Here is an 18,585-nt window from a genome sequence, read left to right as displayed (position 1 = left end):
ACTCCTTTCGCTCCAATTTATGTGTCACTTTTCGGATTACGAGATTCAAACAAATCTATCTTTGACTGTAAATTTTTCATACATCTTTTTGAATCGTCAATTATGGTGACTTATAGTACTTTTTACGTAGTTTATAAATACATAAATTTCAATTCTAAAAATTTGAAGATACGTAAATTATTGATCAAACTTAAATTGTTTGATTTTCAAAAAATAAAAAATATCACGTAAATTGAAACAGACGGAGTAAGAAAATAGAGAGACATAAGGTCGACGTGTAAGAAAAAAGAAAAGGTCTTATGTCCCCCCCGCTCAATTTGAGGAATAACAGAGACACACAAAGTTGGCGTTGAGATGAACAAATTTGCCTCTTTCTCTCTCTAACTTCTCCTACACTAATTCCTTTGCTTGACTCTCGGTTTTCCGTTACCCAATCTTCTCCACTTTCCAACTTTACTCTCAATCAAAAAGGGAATTTTTTTTTACAACAAACAACATTTACTTGTCTCCTTTTCCAATGGGTTTTCTTTGAAAAGGTGACATTTTGCTTTGATCCCACATCTTTAAATTGCATATCTACCTCGTAATCATCGTTTTCTTGAACTTTTTTGAGGTACATTGTCGATGGGTCTGGTTTGATTACTGATTCATTCATTCTTTTTCCCCAAATGCAGGAACTTTTTTTTATTTTGATTATTTTGTGTGGTTGATCAAGATTGACGAATGTTATTTGTAATTACATCATGACAACTAATCGCAGCGCTGATGCTTCTAAGGTTCTTGAATTTTCATTTCATTGTTGTTCTGTATGTGTTTACTGTGATTGTCTCTTGTTTTTTTCATATTTTTTGTTTAATAATCAGGTTGAAGGGGTGAATCAACCTCCTCCACCACCTGGGGCTAATGATCAAGTTCGTGGTGGAAATAAGGTCAGTTGGTTTATTGATGTTTAGCATTTTGATTCATCGTTCTTAATCTCTTGTCTAATGGTGCATAAATTAGTGAAGACCCTTTACCCCTTTTCCTTATTTTTCATAAAATGCTTGAAAAAAAATCATACTTAGATTTGATAAAAGTCACTTTTTTTTTTGTATAATGACATGTAGTAATAGCAATAAAGAATGGGATACAAGCTGAGAACATGTATTTCATCTTGTGATTGGTCGACAAACTTTTGATAAATGACTGTTTCTATACTATTAGTTTTTTTTGTGTGAGAGATGTCATGTTTTGGAGTGTAACCTGCTTGTCAAAAACAAAATTGATTCTTTACAATTTGGCTACTTAAGAGAGTGATCTGCTTCCTCAGGTTAAAAGTTCACTCTGTTCTGCAGTTTTACCTAAAACAATTTTCCATCTCCATGCATTTGATATTTGTCTAAATAGTTGAGTAAATTTAGAGATTGTGGATGATATGCATTCTAAAGAAGATAGTGATGGAGTTGACTGAAGATAAAAATTTGGTCTTGGCAGGTCTACAGAAGCGGTAACTTGTTTTTATCATCAAAAGGTTTGTCTTCTCTTCTATGCTATAATTTTTTGGATAGAGTTGCAAAGTGGAATGTGATTTCTCTTCTCTTGTTTTTATCTCCCACTTTCACACTTGTGTTTCCTATTTCCAGTGTCATGTTTCTTCTTTTGAATCATAAGTTTTTTCTTTTTTGTAATTGCACTAAAATTCTATAACATCACATGTTTACTATATAGTTGTAAGAAGCATTTTGGCCCCAAAAGGTGGAGGATTTGTGGTTTAGGTCGCAGGTTCATGCCCCACACCATGCAAAGCGAAGCCCGGTATTTAAGTGGAGAAGGGTAGAGGGGCGGGCCCATTATCCACCCAATTTAGAAGACTGTGATTGGTCCAAAGGGCGGGTCACAGATGGCTTTCTCGGTTATCAAAAAAAAAGTTGTAAGAAACATTTTGGTTTTTTGTCTTGGCATCTAAACGAGGGGGTAGGAACTCAGTATTACAAGCTATAATTGTAGGCCAGAAGATGGTATAATAACTGAAGGAAAGTGTGTACTTTCTAGTGTTTTTTTTTTTTTTTTGAAATAGGTAACTTTAACTTTCTAGTGTTTTGTGCGGCACAGATCTGTTTATACCCATTAGAAAACTTAATAATGTGTTCAGTAAGATCCCAAAAAGAAGAGAGGAAAGAAAAGGATCTGTGATAGTTCAGTTTCTATTATTCTTCCTTCTGAAGCACAAAAAGAATAAAAAAAGCAAATAAAACACCTTCCACAAACCAAATAGTTTCTGCTTTCAAACGACCACGACAGATTTGAAGTCAACTCTCCTACAAATAAGAATGATTATGTCATGTATTTGCAGCAAAGATAAATTGGGTTGCCATGCATGATCTTTGATTATAGTTATTTGTGAATATCTTTCATGTTACCATTTGATGTGCAGTTCTCTCAGCTCATTTTCCATTAGTTAGAAAAGATGTTTTTACTGTAATTTTATGCAGAACATAAATTCTTTTGAGGAAAGTAACAACACTTTTTTCTGTTCTTTTTTATGGTTTGCTTTCTTGATCTCTCTTGACAAATATTTTTAGCTACTTTTGTGGTTCTATTTGCTTTTGTGTGCTGTCAGATATGCTTTATTGTCTTGTATTACATGTGTCCATTACTTATTTGCTAATTTCTAGTTAAAAAAGAACAGGAATCTGGAGTTTCAGGCGTATACTCAACATATTTCATATCTTTATCAGAAAGCAAGAAGAAAAATAGATATTTTTTACTTGTATAAAACTTGGGATTTTGTTGATATTTGTGATATCTATTGCATGTAGGAATTGGATGGACATCATGGAAGAAGAGGTGGTTCATTCTAACTCGTACCTCATTGGTCTTCTACAGAACTGATCCTGTAAGTTTGATGTTGTATACCGAACCCATCATTCCTTACTACCTAGTAGAACCTAAGTTACTTACTCGCTTATTATGCAAGTATTTGCCAATTATCATATCATGGTTTATTGAATCCTGTAGTATATCTTCTTGGTTATTCTAACTTGTTAGAGTGATTCGTGATTTGGATATCACTCTACATATATATTACATGGGAGAGTAGTATCTAAATGAGCTCCAATGAGGTGCTTGCCATGTTGAAAGCTATCCAAAAAGCATGAAAAAGAAAGGATGAATTATACACCGGTTAGCCCCCTTGCCAAATTTGTCATTTTGTAATGAAGACGGATCAAGTACTTATGGATGTAGCTAAAATTAACATCATCACTATCGGGCTCTCCAACTACTTATGGATGTAAATTCGATTAACATCAGTACTCTCGGGCTACTGAAGACATGCCAGAAATGAATTACGGGTTTGACTAATCACGAATTAAGCCAGATCCCATTGCATAAACTAATGTGGTAGTAAACCTTTCGTTCTTTTCTTTTTGAAATAGGTAAACCTTTCATTCTAATTTCGTGCTCTTTTAACCGCCGGGGATGGTTTCCCTTCACATAGCTTAGCCGTCAAAATTTCAAAGCAATGTTTGAACAATCTTATGTATATCCTTCATTTGACTTAACATGCTCAAATCAGATCCCCTCTTTTTCAATTTGTCAGGATTTCTTTCGTCCTTCCGAGCTTTTTAGCATCCAGCTAGCATCTACAATTCATCTTCGACCTTGAAATTGCATTCTTGAATGACTCACTCTTTCCCTTGTGTGAATACTGATCACAGTTCTTGTTTGCAACATATAGCAAATGAATGACTTACTTATACTTTTGAGCATTTAAATACAAAGATGGTTTCGGAAAAAAATGTTTTTGATAACAATGAGGTTAGGGATATCCCAAATGTAGAATTGAATATTTAGAAGTGCAGAAGCAAAAATAGAAAAGAATTTTAAAACTAGAAATAAAGATTTGGGAAATTGAAGGAACAATCCAAGAATTCCCTAGAACGCCATGTTCTAAAGCTTTGACAAGATCCAAGTAACAATATATAGATTTATGAGACTTGAGAAAACGAATCAGAATGATAGATTTGGATTTACCTTTTGAGTAACTTAGGACAGCAATTAGTATGTAGAAACTAGTTGCCTTTAACAAATACCTAAAAGCAATCAAAGATACAGCTGGAAGAAATTACCTTATACCTTGAACTATGACACTAGTAAAGGTTGTTGATAAATTCCCAAAGTGCATGTCATGAAGATTCAAAAGAACTTCCAAAATATTATTAATCTCAATGTAATGTGTTCCTAATGATTGAAAAAATACTCCTATTTATAGGAGAAAGCAACGTAGCCTCCATCCCTAATAAAACCCTAAAAGAATAATCTAGAACGTAGGAAAATGAAATCCTAGCTTGGTGGCAAAGCTAGAAACGACCCTAATATTTGTGGCTGAACTAATGCCTATTTTGTTCTCTTAGTCGTGAATTTTGAGCCTCGTTTGGTCTTGATTGGGCTGCTCGTTTCAGCTCCACTTAAGGGCTGAAATTGGCCTCCTTTTGGGCTGATTTTGGGCACCAGTTTGGACCTCTTCAAAACTGAATTTTGGACCCCAATATTTCTCCTCTTGGAATTCAACTTGGGCCGCCAAATAGTTGTAGCATTTGAACAATTCATCTCCCTTGGGTTTGAGCTCTTCTTCCCCAGCAAGAAACATTTGGATTTGCGATTGAAGCCCATTTAGCTTTGTCGTTGAACTCCTTGGTTTGAGACCTTGTCATGGGCCTCCTTGGCTCCTCGGAGCTTCTAAAGCTTCATCTTGCCCTATAATGGAGTAGAGCTTCCATGGATGCTATCACTTTCACTTGCTATGATATATTTTGTATTCCTCCTAAGATTTGCTAGTGTAGATTGAAGCATAAGCAATCAGAACAAATTTCTTCCTCGATTTAGCTTAGTTTGAATTTACATATTTCCCTTAAAATATGTACTCTCTTGTCATAGAGATCGACTAATTAAGAAATTATACCTTTGAATCCTATTCAGGTTCATAGTGTAGCATCTAGTTTTGAAAAAGCATTTGGTTGATGAAATCAGTGAGTTTATATTCGATCAGTTCATTTAATATCTTCCATCAATAGTATTAGCTAAATGTGAATATTTTCCTAACTCCTATTTGTTTTTGATAAGTCCATGAATCTTATTTGTTACCGATTATCTGATACTTCAAAATGCATCATCTTGAGTACTCAATGGTCCCTTTGACTTATTTAATTTTTTCTTGATGAATTTATGTCCTTGACTGATTCTTTTCAGAATGCTACTCCTCTAAAGGGAAGTGAAGTGAATTTAACCCTGGGTGGTATTGATCTCAACAGTTCAGGCAGGTTGGCTTAGTATCTATGCTTAAGATAGTTCGTAGAGTGGCTTCCTTTTGACAAGTAACACCAAAATGGTGAATAATTCTATGTTTTTCCATGAATATTCAGTGTGGTTGTCAAAGAAGACAAGAAACTGTTGACTGTGCTATTTCCTGATGGTCGTGATGGGCGAGCTTTCACACTCAAGGTGCCATTATTTCTGATCGCTCTTTTGTTTTCTGTCTTAAACAGTTTTATCATTCTTCTGTTGCTTATTGTCATCCTTAAATTGAGTTTTCATTTTCCTATACGACTCATTATACAAAAGAAAATCATTCTCCTTACTGGTTTATGCTCAATTGTGTAACTTTTACCGTTTTAAAATCTAACGATGATTAACAATTCACAAATAAATCTGAAATATAGATACTATTTTGAGTACATTATAAGTTGAAAGCTTGAGTTTATTTGTTTCGTTGCCAATAATATATTCAAGCATACCTAGAATGTTACAAATTTATTAGTTTTCTTCATTTTATTTGAGAATTGTAAACATTCCCTCAAGTTGCCCCAATTAATAATCACCTAATTAGTAGTTTCGAGCTCAAAGGCAGAGTGGTAACCAGCTTGCAAAGAAGCTTTTTAGTTACTCCCTCTATTCCAATTTATGTTATCAGAGTACGAGGGTCAAAACACTTAATTTTGACTTAGTATTTGTGTATAGATTCTACATTTAAAAAAAAAAAAAAGTTAACATATTTGAGAACTACACGAAAAGTTCTACAAGTCAAAATAGCTGATTATTTAAAATATTTAAAGGAAGTTTGAGAAAACTGTAGTCGAAGAAAAAACTATTTGACTTCCCAAAGAGTAACACCTTCACATAAAATAGGACGAAGGGAATACCAATTGCTTTTCACATTGTATGTCGCAGTTAGTGTCCTTATTGATTCTCATGTTTATACATGCATGTCCTTGGTAGCTCTCCATGCCTAAGGCATATATTTTATTTTTCTGTATCATGATAATAATGAATTAACGACTCTAAAAGTTCTTTTGGATGCCCATTGCTTTCTAAATGGGTTCACTCAACTTTCTTTTTGCTGTTTTCATTGTTGCATTGTATCATCATGATTATCCTTGGCATTCTAGGAATCTGTTTCTGTAAAGTATAAACCTTAATATAATCTAAGAGCTTTGATGTCATAGGCGGAAACATCAGAGGATTTACTCGAGTGGAAAACTGCACTTGAGGAGGCATTGGCAAATGCACCTAGTGCCGCCCTTGTAATGGGCCAAAATGGAATATTTAGGAATGATCAGGCCAATGCTGATGATGTTTCACTTGAGCAATGTAAGTTCTCACTAATCTGTTCTAAATGGCCAGCATCTGGTATGCATATTGCAGGTCGAGGAATAAAATGTGAATCTACTTGCAACGAAACTTTACTAATTTTGATTAATAAGGAACTTCTTTTACGAACGCAAAATAGTCAAGCTGTTTCTGTTTTTCTATATGTATGTACAACTTTAATGAGTGTTAGGTATACATCTCTATTTCTGTGGTAAATATATGTCACAGTTTTTAAGTAGAGAAGTTGTTTTTAGAAAGCTTATGAGCTCTGTTCTCAGGAAGTCCGAAATCTGACTGGCCTACCAAATAACTCAGTTACTACAATGGCTTATGCATCATACTGGTCTTTATCTTGCTATTGCCGTTGCCTGATGTGTAATTGTCGTTTAACATTATATACTTTTCATGGATCTAATTTTCAACCTTTTTTAATTTCATTTTGCCTTCGTAGCTAATGATAGACAGCCTGTGAAGTCCATGGTAATTGGTCGGCCAGTTTTACTTGCTCTGGAAGATATTGATGGAACTCCATCTTTTTTGGAGAAAGCCCTGAGATTTGTAGAAGAGCATGGTAAGCTTCTTTTACTGTGTCAAATAACTATGGGATGGCTGCTTCTGTAATATGTTACTTTCTTATGCATCCAGCTTCAAATTCCAAATACTTCTTTCATCTGTAAAGGATCAGTTCTCAGTGGGGATTATTCCCAAGTGCATATTCTTGCTTAAGAATGAGGAGATCCAGTATCCATTTTCATCAAATCAGATGCATTGTTTTCAGTATCTAATTTTGCCACATGGGTATGTTTGAGATTGTTCAGTTAGAGGATTCATAGTTGTTATACTCTATAGGAAATGAAAGACCAATGTAGGTGGACCCCAGCTGCACATTCCCATTCACTGCAGAAGTCTATTTTTCTATGAGATTTGCCTATTGTCCCATTGCTTTGTTTTGAGCCGAGGTTCTATCGGAAACGGTCTCTCTACTCCACAATGGTGGGGGTAAGGTCTGCGTATATCCTAATCTCCCCAAACTAACACCTGTGGGATTACTCGGTGCATGTTGTTGTTGTTGTTATTTATATATTGTCCCATGTTACTAGGTGGTTGTGATATCTGTATCGATTACGCCAGTAGGTTGCTTTTCAAACTGATTCTAGTCTTCAACATTGATATAAAATGTCAAAACTTAAAATTAATATTCCCTCTTTCTTGAAGTTTCAATTTCTAAGAGTCGAAGAATGGAATCTTGGACTAAGATTTTCGAAGAGGTAGTAGTTTTCATCCACTGCCAACTGGTAAGTTGGAGGTTCGAGTCGTGTGGAGGATAAGTTGGAGGTTTGAGTCGTTTGGAGGGTAAGTAGGAACATGATTTATTCTCCTCGAGGGTGTGGAAATACAAAAAAGAAGGAAAAGGGTTGGAAAAGTTTGTAACTTGTATACTTTTTATGTTATATCTGAAGTGCTATTCAGATTTTGGTTAGGGAGAAATAGTTTCAGAGTTGGGTTTTGGAAAAATATGTGTCTGGATTTGATTCTGGTTAGCAGTTTTATCGATTAAATCATTAAAAGCCTAAAGTATTAGGTTAGAACCAACTAAAAGTTTCTTTCTGCTACTAAATGCTTTCAGCACTAAAGGGGGGCCAAAATGCAGTTTGTAAAATGGAAAAAACTGTTTCGAATTGGGCTGTTTCTGAAAAATTCTTTTGGTTTCCAAAGCCAATTTCAGTAAGAGAATTTTTCTATGTCCAATTTAAGGCTGAGAACCAGTCAAGTTGTGTAAATAGAAGTCTGAGAATCAGTCAAGTTGAGTTTGTAGAAGTAAAATGGACCAAATATTGCGATAGAAGAGATTTATAGTCAAATTGTTTTTTTACGGTTTTAATATGAACACCATGCTTCCCGATTCTTCTTATGTAAAAAAAATGAACATCATTTACTTGTAAGGACAGTGCTTCTTCCTACTGTACTTCTTCTTTTGCTTTGATGTGATTTCAAGTGGTCTTTGATAATGAATAAGTTTAGCTAGAAGATAAATGGTCTACAAACTACTCTCTACTTTCATGCTCTAATTGATTTTAAAAAAATATGCTTTTGGAGAACTTCTATTTATCTCTAACCTTCTTTCAATTGATACTTCTCATTTTTTGTCAAAGAAAATTAATACTTCTCATTTTGTGGACTGTTCATTTATTTATGTCTTGCATTCTCATCGAATGGTACTGATCTTATACAATTTCTTCCAGGGATTAGAACTGAAGGCATCCTGCGGCAAGCAGCAGACGTTGATGATGTTGAGCAACGAATACGGGAATATGAACAGGGTCTGTTACCTTTAAATTGAGAGGATTTCATTTTTGTTATTGTTTACTAGGTGTTGATACCCCAAGTATCTGCTGAAAAAGTTTACATTTTGCCACTGGTGACTAGACTTCATTACTCTTCAAAAGTTGCAATAATAAGCTTACTCCTTTCTCTCTCTATATATAATAAGCTTACTCCTAGTGGTGCACAACAATGTTGTTAAGTCTCATAGTGAGCTTTATAGAGCTGTAGATTTGGCTGAGTTGCTTTTTCTATGTGTGTTTAAGTGGTTTCCTCTTTTCAGATGCAACTGAATTATGATAGATGAGATGCAATTCTCAAATGACATCAGATTGTTATTAGCTAAGTAAATAATATGTTCTGATATAATGGCTGTGAAAGATCATTTACCTGTCAAAAATCTTTTACTTCTTTTCCTCATTTGAGGGGAAACTTGTACAAGTGTCTCTTGTGTAGTTCACTTGCCTTACAATAAGTAACAAACTTTTGTTCTCTTAATCCAGGTAAAACTGACTTTTGTACAGATGAGGATGCACATGTTATTGCTGATTGTGTGAAGGTATATTCTTCAAAACAGAAGTATAGGGTTTATATAAGATTGTTTGTATGAAATTACTTTCGGAACTTGCTAATCATCTTTATTTCTGCAGTATATTCTGCGGGAGTTGCCATCATCTCCAGTTCCTGCATCTTGCTGCAATGCCCTTTTGGAAGCATTTAGTAAGTTTATTGTCTTATGTTGGGTCCTTTTAGATTGCCTCTTTTCCTTACATGATTTAAGTTAGTTCTTATAGAAGAAAGAAGGATACGTTTAGTATCACTACTCCAGGATTTGTAGAGTTGTATAGATATACTTTATTCATTCAATAGCATAACATGCATGGTCCATTTCTCTTGATGAAATATTTGCTAGAGCCCCTTTGACAGTAATAACCACTCACCACGAGACTCTCAACTCTTTTCTGTGATTCACGAGTCCTGTGATCCATGTCTTTACTGCCACCCTTCCATACGAAGCAACTATCTATTAGATTTATGTACTAAAGCGAATTCCTAGTCATGCTTATCCAATTTCTTTTCAACAGGCACAAAATGAAATATACATATTTATGCATAGAGTTTGTTTGACACCTATGACTTCATGAAAGCTGCTTGTCAATTTGGTCTTAAACTTTATTGTGAGTCAGGGTGAAGAAGATAGAAAAAATGGTTGGAAAACTATGATCATATAAGTTTTATCCTAGCATGAATGTTGGCCAACAAGAATCTTGGACTACCTAAAGTGTTTCTGTGGCTTTCATCACAAGATAGGATATTTATACATTTCCGTCAAAGATAAAAGTTGGAAGATTTGTCAGCTTGTAAGTATATCTGTTAAAATACTTTTGTAATTACTGATAGGAACTGAGCGAGGCATTAGAGTCAATGCTATGCATACAGCTATATTGGAGACATTTCCAGAACCAAACCGTCGTTTGCTGCAGAGGTTTGTGATTCTTACTGTTCATGTTATTTTGATTTTGTCTGTGACACAGTTCTCTGGATCCAGTGTACTCATTTAAATCAATTGGTATTATCAGTATCCTTCCCTGTACCCTGCATAGATGTGAAGATGTTTTGTGCACTGCCCCCCCTCCCCCCCACCCATTTTTTTTGGGTATTGATAGTATGGTGATTTTTGGTCTGAACATTTCATTTTCTAGCAGATAATTTCAGTTAGCTCTATGTATGTGTTTGTGCATAACAACACAAACACACACGTTGAGATATCTTTGCATCTATTCATGCTGTCAGATTTGCTAAATCTTTTCTGTTTTGGAGGTTTTGAATAATTGATTGAATGTTGGCTAGAAGATTGCCAATTGTGTATTGCATTTCCAAATATAATAAAAGGACCTCTCGATATTTTTGCTTATGTGCTTTGATGTATCTTTTCTTTGTTTTTTTTTTTGGACAGAAGATTTTTCATATTTCACTTGGTTAATTTTTACAATTCTTGGTACAAAATGTCCTAAGTGGTAACTCTTACATTTGGTGCAAAACCTGCTGGTTAAGTTCTCACAAAGGGAGAAGCTTCTCATCTCTAAAATCAACAGTAAACAAGATAATTTGCAACAGTTCTCGCAATGACATCTGATCATATTGAGTAACGAATCCTAGTTTATGTTGCATAAAAAAGTAAAGCGGATTAAATTGGATTCAGCTAGATCATATAGGAGGCGTCATCTTGACCAGCCTTATCTCTAGAAGGCGATTTCCATCAAATTAGTATGGAAGAATCTGCCACTTGGTGTCAAAAGATGGTACAAGGATAGATTTTTGTTTCCAGAAATGTGCTTGGTGGAGAAGATTTCGGAGTTGGATCCATCGATATCATCATGGAGTGAGTTATCCAAACATTGAGGATTACTGCTTGTGTGAGGGTCTCATATTAGGAGATGTTTTGATTTCCACTAGTTTCCGTCCAAAGTTAAAGCCAATCATGTTCAGAAAGGGAAATAGATGAATTGCAGTCTTTCTGATGTTAGGTCAATGGGCATTTAGTAGTATATGAGTTTTAGCCGATATGTCTGGACTTCAACTGTCATCGGAGATGGTTGTTGTTACAAAATTTTGATCTTGAAGGAAAAGGATTCTGACTAGTATCAAATCCAGACTACATCAACAACTCAAATGAATTGAATTCTAAAGGTGACGTGATATCCGAAAAAGTATTGGAAAAAAGAGGGAGGCATACATGTTATCAGTGGTTAGAAAATGATTCTGAAAATTGGAGGTGGCGACAATGTACCACTATTTCCTTTGTGAACAAGAGGATGGAGTTCTTCTCACAGATTTCAGTTCAGACTCTACTAATGAGGAGATAGGACATAGGAAGTTCTTTGATGCAAAATTGTTGACAGAGATTTAAATTACTGTATTGTGGGTGAACTAGCTGCATTTAAATGCCTATAGACCAAATAAAATTTTGTCAGTTTAAGTAAAAAATTGAATAAGCTAGTATTTTCTCTTTTAGTAAGGTTGCTTAATCACTGCAGTGACTTTTTCCCCTTATGCTTATAGAAGCTCTAAAATTTGACTTAGCTTCTTCTGGGCTGCTGAACAATTTTTTAGTTCTCATGTGATGCTTTCTTCTGATGTCCATCAGGATTCTTATGATGATGCAAACTGTGGTTTCCAATAAAACTCAAAATAGAATGAGCACGTCAGCAGTGGCAGCTTGCATGGCACCTTTACTTCTTCGCCCACTTCTAGCTGGAGACTGTGAGCTAGGAAATGACTTTGCTATGAGTGGTGATAGCTCTGTTCAACTTCTGCAGGCAGCTGCTGCAGCTAACCATGCTCAAGCCATTGTCATCACATTGCTAGAGGAGTATGATAAATTATTTGGGGTATAGTTTATGTCATCTTCAGTTCTGTATTTCCCTAGTTGCTTCGGCACCTGAATTATACATTAAGCCATCATCATCACATTGTTAGAGGAGTATGATAAAATTGTTCGGGGTATGGTCTACCTCATCATCCTCAGTTCTGTACTTCCCTAGTTGCTTCTGCCCCTGACGTTATGTTAAGGGGTAACATTTTTGGTTCATCTGGAACCTCAGAGTGCTGGGATATATTTCTATTTCTCTGAGATAGTGAGAAGACAATGAAATCTTCTATATAGCCCTCCAATTCTTTCCTCTTTAAGTAAATGTTTATAATCTTTGCAGGAAGGCTCTGTATCGCCTGAATTATACTCTGACTCAGATGGTAGTGGAACCGAGAGTGGAGAAGAATTTACTGATGATGATTACAGCTATGATGAAGAAGATGAAGATGATGATGCGGAAGAGGGCTCTCACGCTGATATTGATGATTCTGATCATGATTCCTGTACAACAACCCATGAAGTTGGCGAAAGTGAAGATAGTAATAAGGTTCTTTCTTCATTGTCTTCACTGTTTTATGCTCATCCGTCTTCTTTTGTCAAGCACTGTGTTGCATGATGCTGGAACTTTCTAGTCCCTCTTTCCTACTTTACCCTTTCACTCAGGTGCAGCAGTATATTTAGCTTCTACAGTGATCATTGAAACTTGTGCTTGTTAAGATATTACTCGCCGTTTCAATTTGTTTGCCCTACTTTCCTTTTTAGTCCGTTTCATAAAGAATACATTTCATTTTTTGGCATCTCTTTAATTCTAATTTTTCACATGGCATGTTCTAGACCACAAGCTTAAAGGACATTTTAGTACATTCCATTCATTCCTGGCCTAAGCTGGAGCTCACATATATCACGACTAATTATGCAGAGCTCTCAAGTTTCTAAAACTAGTTTAAAGACTACTGAAGTGGACGTCGTCAAAACTACTGGAAGCTCACCGAGAAGTCTACCTCAAACTTCTGTTCAGAATGATGTCAATAAAGGGGGTGAGAGTGTTCCGCCTCCAAGTTGTGAAAATTCGAGAGCACAAGGAAATGAATCTGTTGAACAAGTAGGACCTGGACAGATTGAAACATCTAATTCTCAAAAGTCAACGAATATGTTAAATGGACCTCTACGCAGTGTTCGACGACCTGCTATCTGGGGGCGTACTCCTGTGAGTACTATTGTATACCTTTGGCTGACAGTTAGCTCAGACTGTAACTAGCTTTCTTATTTGCCACTGTGTTTTGCGTTGGCCATATCATTGCCCATACATGTTTGTTGCTTAATTTAGCACTATTTAAACCAATCAAACTTGGACATCCTTGTTTGGACTTTTTACTTCTTTTATGACTAGAATATTGGCATATTTTCTGACATCTCATTTCTTGGTTTTTCATTTTTTGAGTTTAGGCCAAGAAGAACCTCTCCATGGAATCAATTGAAATCCCCTTTGATGAAGAGTAAGTGATGCATCTATCAAGAGTTAAAATTCCTTATAATGATGGCCAACCAAGATATTCAAGAGAAAGCACAACTACTAAATGAAAACAGTGGTAGAACAATTATGTTGCATGTATATATATATCCTTACTACATAGAGGAAGAGAACTCAAATATCAAATATGATCATGCAAACAGCACTTGCACTCTGACCTATGATTCCTAAACCCAAGCACATTTGATCCTGCCTAAAAAAGTGTCTACTGTTCTAAATTATTTTAGATGGATTTTACCATTCTGGTAACTGTTGTGTTTGAACTTGTTTTTAGAGATGAAATCCAGAGGCTTGAGGCCATTAAAGCTGACTTGCAAACTAGGATTCAAGAGGAGGTACATGTTATAAGATCGTTTTACTTGAGAAGTCTTATCAGTTTTCACTTCTGAATTACCTTTTCCCTAATTTTACGTTTACCTTTCTATATTTGGTCTTTGTGCTGCACGTATCTCTTCATTATAGGCCAAAGGTAATGCCCTTTTGCAAGAAAGTTTGGAGAAGCGAAAAGATGCTTTGCATGTGCGTCGTCTGACACTTGAAAAAGATGTATGTGGTTTACTCCTTTCTTTTCCTCTTGTTGTTTTTCATTGGGTGCGCATTGAACTTTTTACTTCTCATTCCTTCTTAAAGTTTCTTGAACTTCCGCGCATTTGAGCTGATTTTCTCTTTGCTTCTTAACTTTTTTTAGTTTACGGTTATGCTGGACTACAGTATGTGTTCTCTTATTTGCTGGTGCCATTGCTAAACCCTTCAAGGAAAAAATATATCCTTAATATTTATAGTAAATTGTTTACTCACTTGGTGGAGGAGTTACAATATTTCCTTGCTACAAGTATGGATTATTGAAAAACTCACAAGGGTGTGGGCTAACAGTTAATTCAATAATTCAAAAACACCTATTACAGTAAAGAGTGGTTGTTTGTCCTCAAAACATCTCCACACGATGCACTGTGGAGTAGATCCACAAAAGTACTTCGCTTGCTTGTTGACTGGAATCATAAACCAAACATGTAAAACTCAGCGGTTGATATAGACTTGTTTGTTCTTTTTCTTTATATATTCCAACTGTCCTTAGAACATAGAAGCTTAATTATTCCCATCTCCAATTTTATAAATGAATGCAATGAAATTGTTGGCGTGACCAGGTAACAAGGCTTCAGGAACAACTACAGAGGGAGAGGGAATTAAGGATACTTCTGGAAGCTGGACTTGAAGGCAAATTACCTGCCTCTTCCAGTATAGATGGGATGGTCAGTTTTCTTTCAACTTTGCCTATTTATGGTGTGGCTTGCTTATGCTAGAACTATAATTTTCTTTATGGTATAGATGAAGAATGAACTTCAGGAGATTGCTCAGGCAGAGGCAGATGTCAACAATCTGAAACAGAGGGCTGATGATCTTGGATTGCATCTTAGTAAACAACGCGAACAAAATTCCAAACTTCGTGCCGACTCGGGCAATCAACCACAGGAAAGTCTAAATAATCAGGGAAAAAGGTAATTATTGTGTTGCTTCTTCCTGTTTATGTTGTGTGGCCATGGTACAATACTTTCCATCAAGAAGACCTGGCAGATGATTCCCGCATGCATTTTTCGGTGTATTTGGAAGGAAAGGAATCTCAGATGTTTTGATGGCATCTCAACTCCTAGCAGTAGTTTGAAGTCTTTTTGTCTTTTTAACTTATTTTGTTGGAGCAATCTATCCCCTGTAAATGATATAATTTCCCTTATAGATTTTATCAGCTCCCTCACTATGGTTTAGAAACCATTTTTTGCTTTCTGGTTAGCTCCCAGTTTTAGAAAAGGAGTTTTTGTTCTCACGAGCTAACCAGGACACTCTTATGTAACTATCGGCATCCACTTGATGCCCTGCTAATATAACATCTTCATCAAAAAAAAATGTACATGGTACAATACTGCTTCAGTTCAAGTTATAGATTGTTATCACTACCACACTATTCATATCAATGAAAAGATAAGGAAAGAAAATGAATGATTTTGATATGCTGTTTCCCTCTTGTCTAAGTTAAAATTCAAGGATGCTCTTGTTTCTACACTGCTGCTTGTGTAGGAGACTTAAGTCGATAAGTTGAAGTTTCATGGAGTTTTGATGCTTCTAATACAATGAGCCACTTTGCCATTGTTATTCTATTGGAATCTTGTCTAGTTTTGTCTCTTATCCTTCACCATCTCAATCTTGGTGCAGCAAGGATAAACATAAGGATATGGAAACTAGTAAGTATGAAGCTAGTAAGCAGGCAGATTCATCACAAAGCGCCAACTCTTCTGTGGAAGCGGAGATGAGCAGGGCTGCTTCAGCCAGTATTAGAAAATCTACTTCTAGGAATGAGGCAAGTTTTATGGTTTATCTGGAAGTTTAAGCTTCTATTCCTTTTTCCTGTGGGCATAAAAAACAAAAGCTGAGTCTCAACTTTCAAGTTGAGGCAAATTATTGAAATTTTCGTAGTTTAAGATGGTTTTGGTGAGAAATATGAACTAAAGCTTGCCTATGCTTTTCTCCTCTCTTCTTCGTATCAGCTCACGCATTCTACTTGTTTATGCTGCCTTGCTCAGACACTTTAAGATCATTGAACATGTTTTGTTTGGCTGAGAGGGAGTTAAAAAGGATTCTTTCTAGAGGGATTCACCGACTAATTGTGCATTTGACAAAAGATCTTTTAGCACATAACATCAGTATCTGGCATAAATCATGTATACCAATTGTATCGAGGCTGTTCAATCCTATATTCTTTTGCCTTCTTTTTTAAAAAAAAAAGAGCTTATAAGATCCTATATATATCTTTAGGGTCTACGAAATGTAATAGACATCTTTGATTGACAGGGAGCTAATACTACAACATCAGCATTATCAAAGCTGACAAACAGGCTCAACTTCTTGAAAGAACGTCGTACCCAAATTGCAAGTGAACTCCAACACCTAGACAAAAACCAGTCTGATCAGCCTGTCAAAAACAACGGAAAGGTTCAAGCATCTCGAAGTCAAACATCAGAAAAGAATAGACTGGATGATGGTCAATCACTTCAGCATCCAGATCAAGGAACAAAAAAGGAAGTCCATCCAAATTTGGACAAAGTAAAATCAGATAGCCTCCCAAATACAGAGAAAGGTCAAGCTGTAGTCCCTCCAAGGACAAACTCTAGATGATGCCTAGTCACTTTTTGACTTCCCTAGTTTGTTGTATGTCACACAACTTTCAGATACGCGTTAGACTGAGAGTGGAAGATGGTGAACATGCTTGTCGTATAGGACCTTGATTGGTGCCTCGAGAATTGGTTGCTGATGCCAATCTTGGCTAGCTGAAATTCCATGGTGCCCAATACATACAGGTCATCTATCCTATGAGGAGATGTTGAGTGGCTGTGAAGCGCTACTGAGCTGAAGTTCTTCATTGTGATTGTCTGGAAATGAAATCAATCCTTTTGTATAGGTATGTGGTAAGTAGAAATCTAATCATCTGATTTAGCAGATTAAAGCTATCAGATAGTTTGCTGATTAAACTAAGATAAGAAAATTTTGGTGCCATTCAATTGTATAAAATGTTGGATAAGTTTTTTATTAGGACATGTTTAATTAAGTAACCCTAATATTACTTCACTCTCTGTTGCTGCTATCAATTTATTCTTGACTATACAACAACATACCCAGTGTAGTCCCACAAGCGAGGTCTAGGGAGGGTACAGTGTATGAAGACATGTATCCTTACCTATATGCCGTTTTTAATATCCCACTAACCAGCCATATACTTTCTAGTTCAGAACAAAGAAGCAAAATCCCCAAAACTCCCAAAGGTACGTAAAATAAGTCAATCTAAACACCCTTGGCCAACGGTCAAAAAAGGCGGTGTGTACTTCTGTACTTCTATATCATCATCTTCTTAATATATATATCAATGAGGATTTGCATTTTGCAACTAAGTAAGCTTTCTCAAATCGTATAAGTTTTGTCTCCTTATCCTAACAGGAATACGAATTGAAGTTCGAACTACACATTTCAAATTAAAAATCCTGATGTTTGAACTGTGGAGTTAAACTAAAGGATTAGTCATCAAATCATAATAAAAAAACTGCATTAAATTGACCAATATTATTGTTGCTTCTTTCTTATTCTCTTTTTTCTTTATTCTTATTTAATGGTATGAAGTTGGAACCACAACAATTGAACTTTGGAACAGAAATCTAAGGTATAATTAAAGCATATGACATATTTTACGAGAATGCACGTAAAAAAAAACTCAAGATTCAAACCAAAAGTATCTAACAAGAATACTTAATGTGATTAAATGCTCAATTGAAACAAGTCATAATTCGAGTGTATAAATAAAATTACTCGAAAGTTTAATGTAATGTCCATGTAAGCCAAAGTATTAGCAAAAGTAATTGAAACATGAAAGTAGAGAACATAATATGCTCCCATCCCTCTGAAATTTTAGATACACAAAAGTCGCATACAAAACAAACCAATTGATACACAATTAGTAAATACAAATTTATATAAAGAATGTTTACGTCAAAACATATAAATTTATAATAGTTATATGAGTTAATGAAAAGAAATCGAATGTATGTGAATTAACCAGTACATATTAAATACTAAAAATCTACGTATAAACACATGTCATGCATCTATTGAATTGATATAAACATCGAGTATATGTAAATTATATTGCAATGCACTTTTACTTTAACTACCAACTAGTATATGTACCCGCGTA

At 35.4% G+C, this 18,585-nt stretch overlaps 1 protein-coding gene across 1 annotated transcript; it reads left to right on the top strand.

Moving 5' to 3' along the window:
• Window positions 1-333: 333 nt before the first annotated feature.
• LOC102584870 (rho GTPase-activating protein REN1) lies at window positions 334-17,469 on the top strand. The gene is made up of 23 exons (XM_006338018.2): window positions 334-536; window positions 675-776; window positions 864-929; window positions 1,474-1,510; window positions 2,799-2,875; window positions 5,230-5,300; window positions 5,403-5,481; window positions 6,483-6,627; window positions 7,079-7,198; window positions 8,871-8,948; window positions 9,453-9,508; window positions 9,600-9,669; window positions 10,351-10,435; window positions 12,098-12,341; window positions 12,663-12,869; window positions 13,242-13,529; window positions 13,769-13,818; window positions 14,128-14,188; window positions 14,316-14,399; window positions 14,999-15,103; window positions 15,180-15,349; window positions 16,059-16,203; window positions 16,695-17,469. The coding sequence occupies exons 2-23, from the start codon at window positions 744-746 to the stop codon at window positions 17,016-17,018; spliced, it is 2,595 nt and encodes an 864-aa protein (XP_006338080.1). The 5' UTR covers window positions 334-536; window positions 675-743; the 3' UTR covers window positions 17,019-17,469.
• Window positions 17,470-18,585: the final 1,116 nt, after the last annotated feature.

The sequence above is a fragment of the Solanum tuberosum genome, unplaced genomic scaffold (genome assembly GCF_000226075.1).
Source record: "Solanum tuberosum cultivar DM 1-3 516 R44 unplaced genomic scaffold, SolTub_3.0 scf00002, whole genome shotgun sequence".
Lineage (NCBI taxonomy): Eukaryota > Viridiplantae > Streptophyta > Magnoliopsida > Solanales > Solanaceae > Solanum > Solanum tuberosum.
This window is presented reverse-complemented; position numbering and strand designations above follow the sequence as displayed.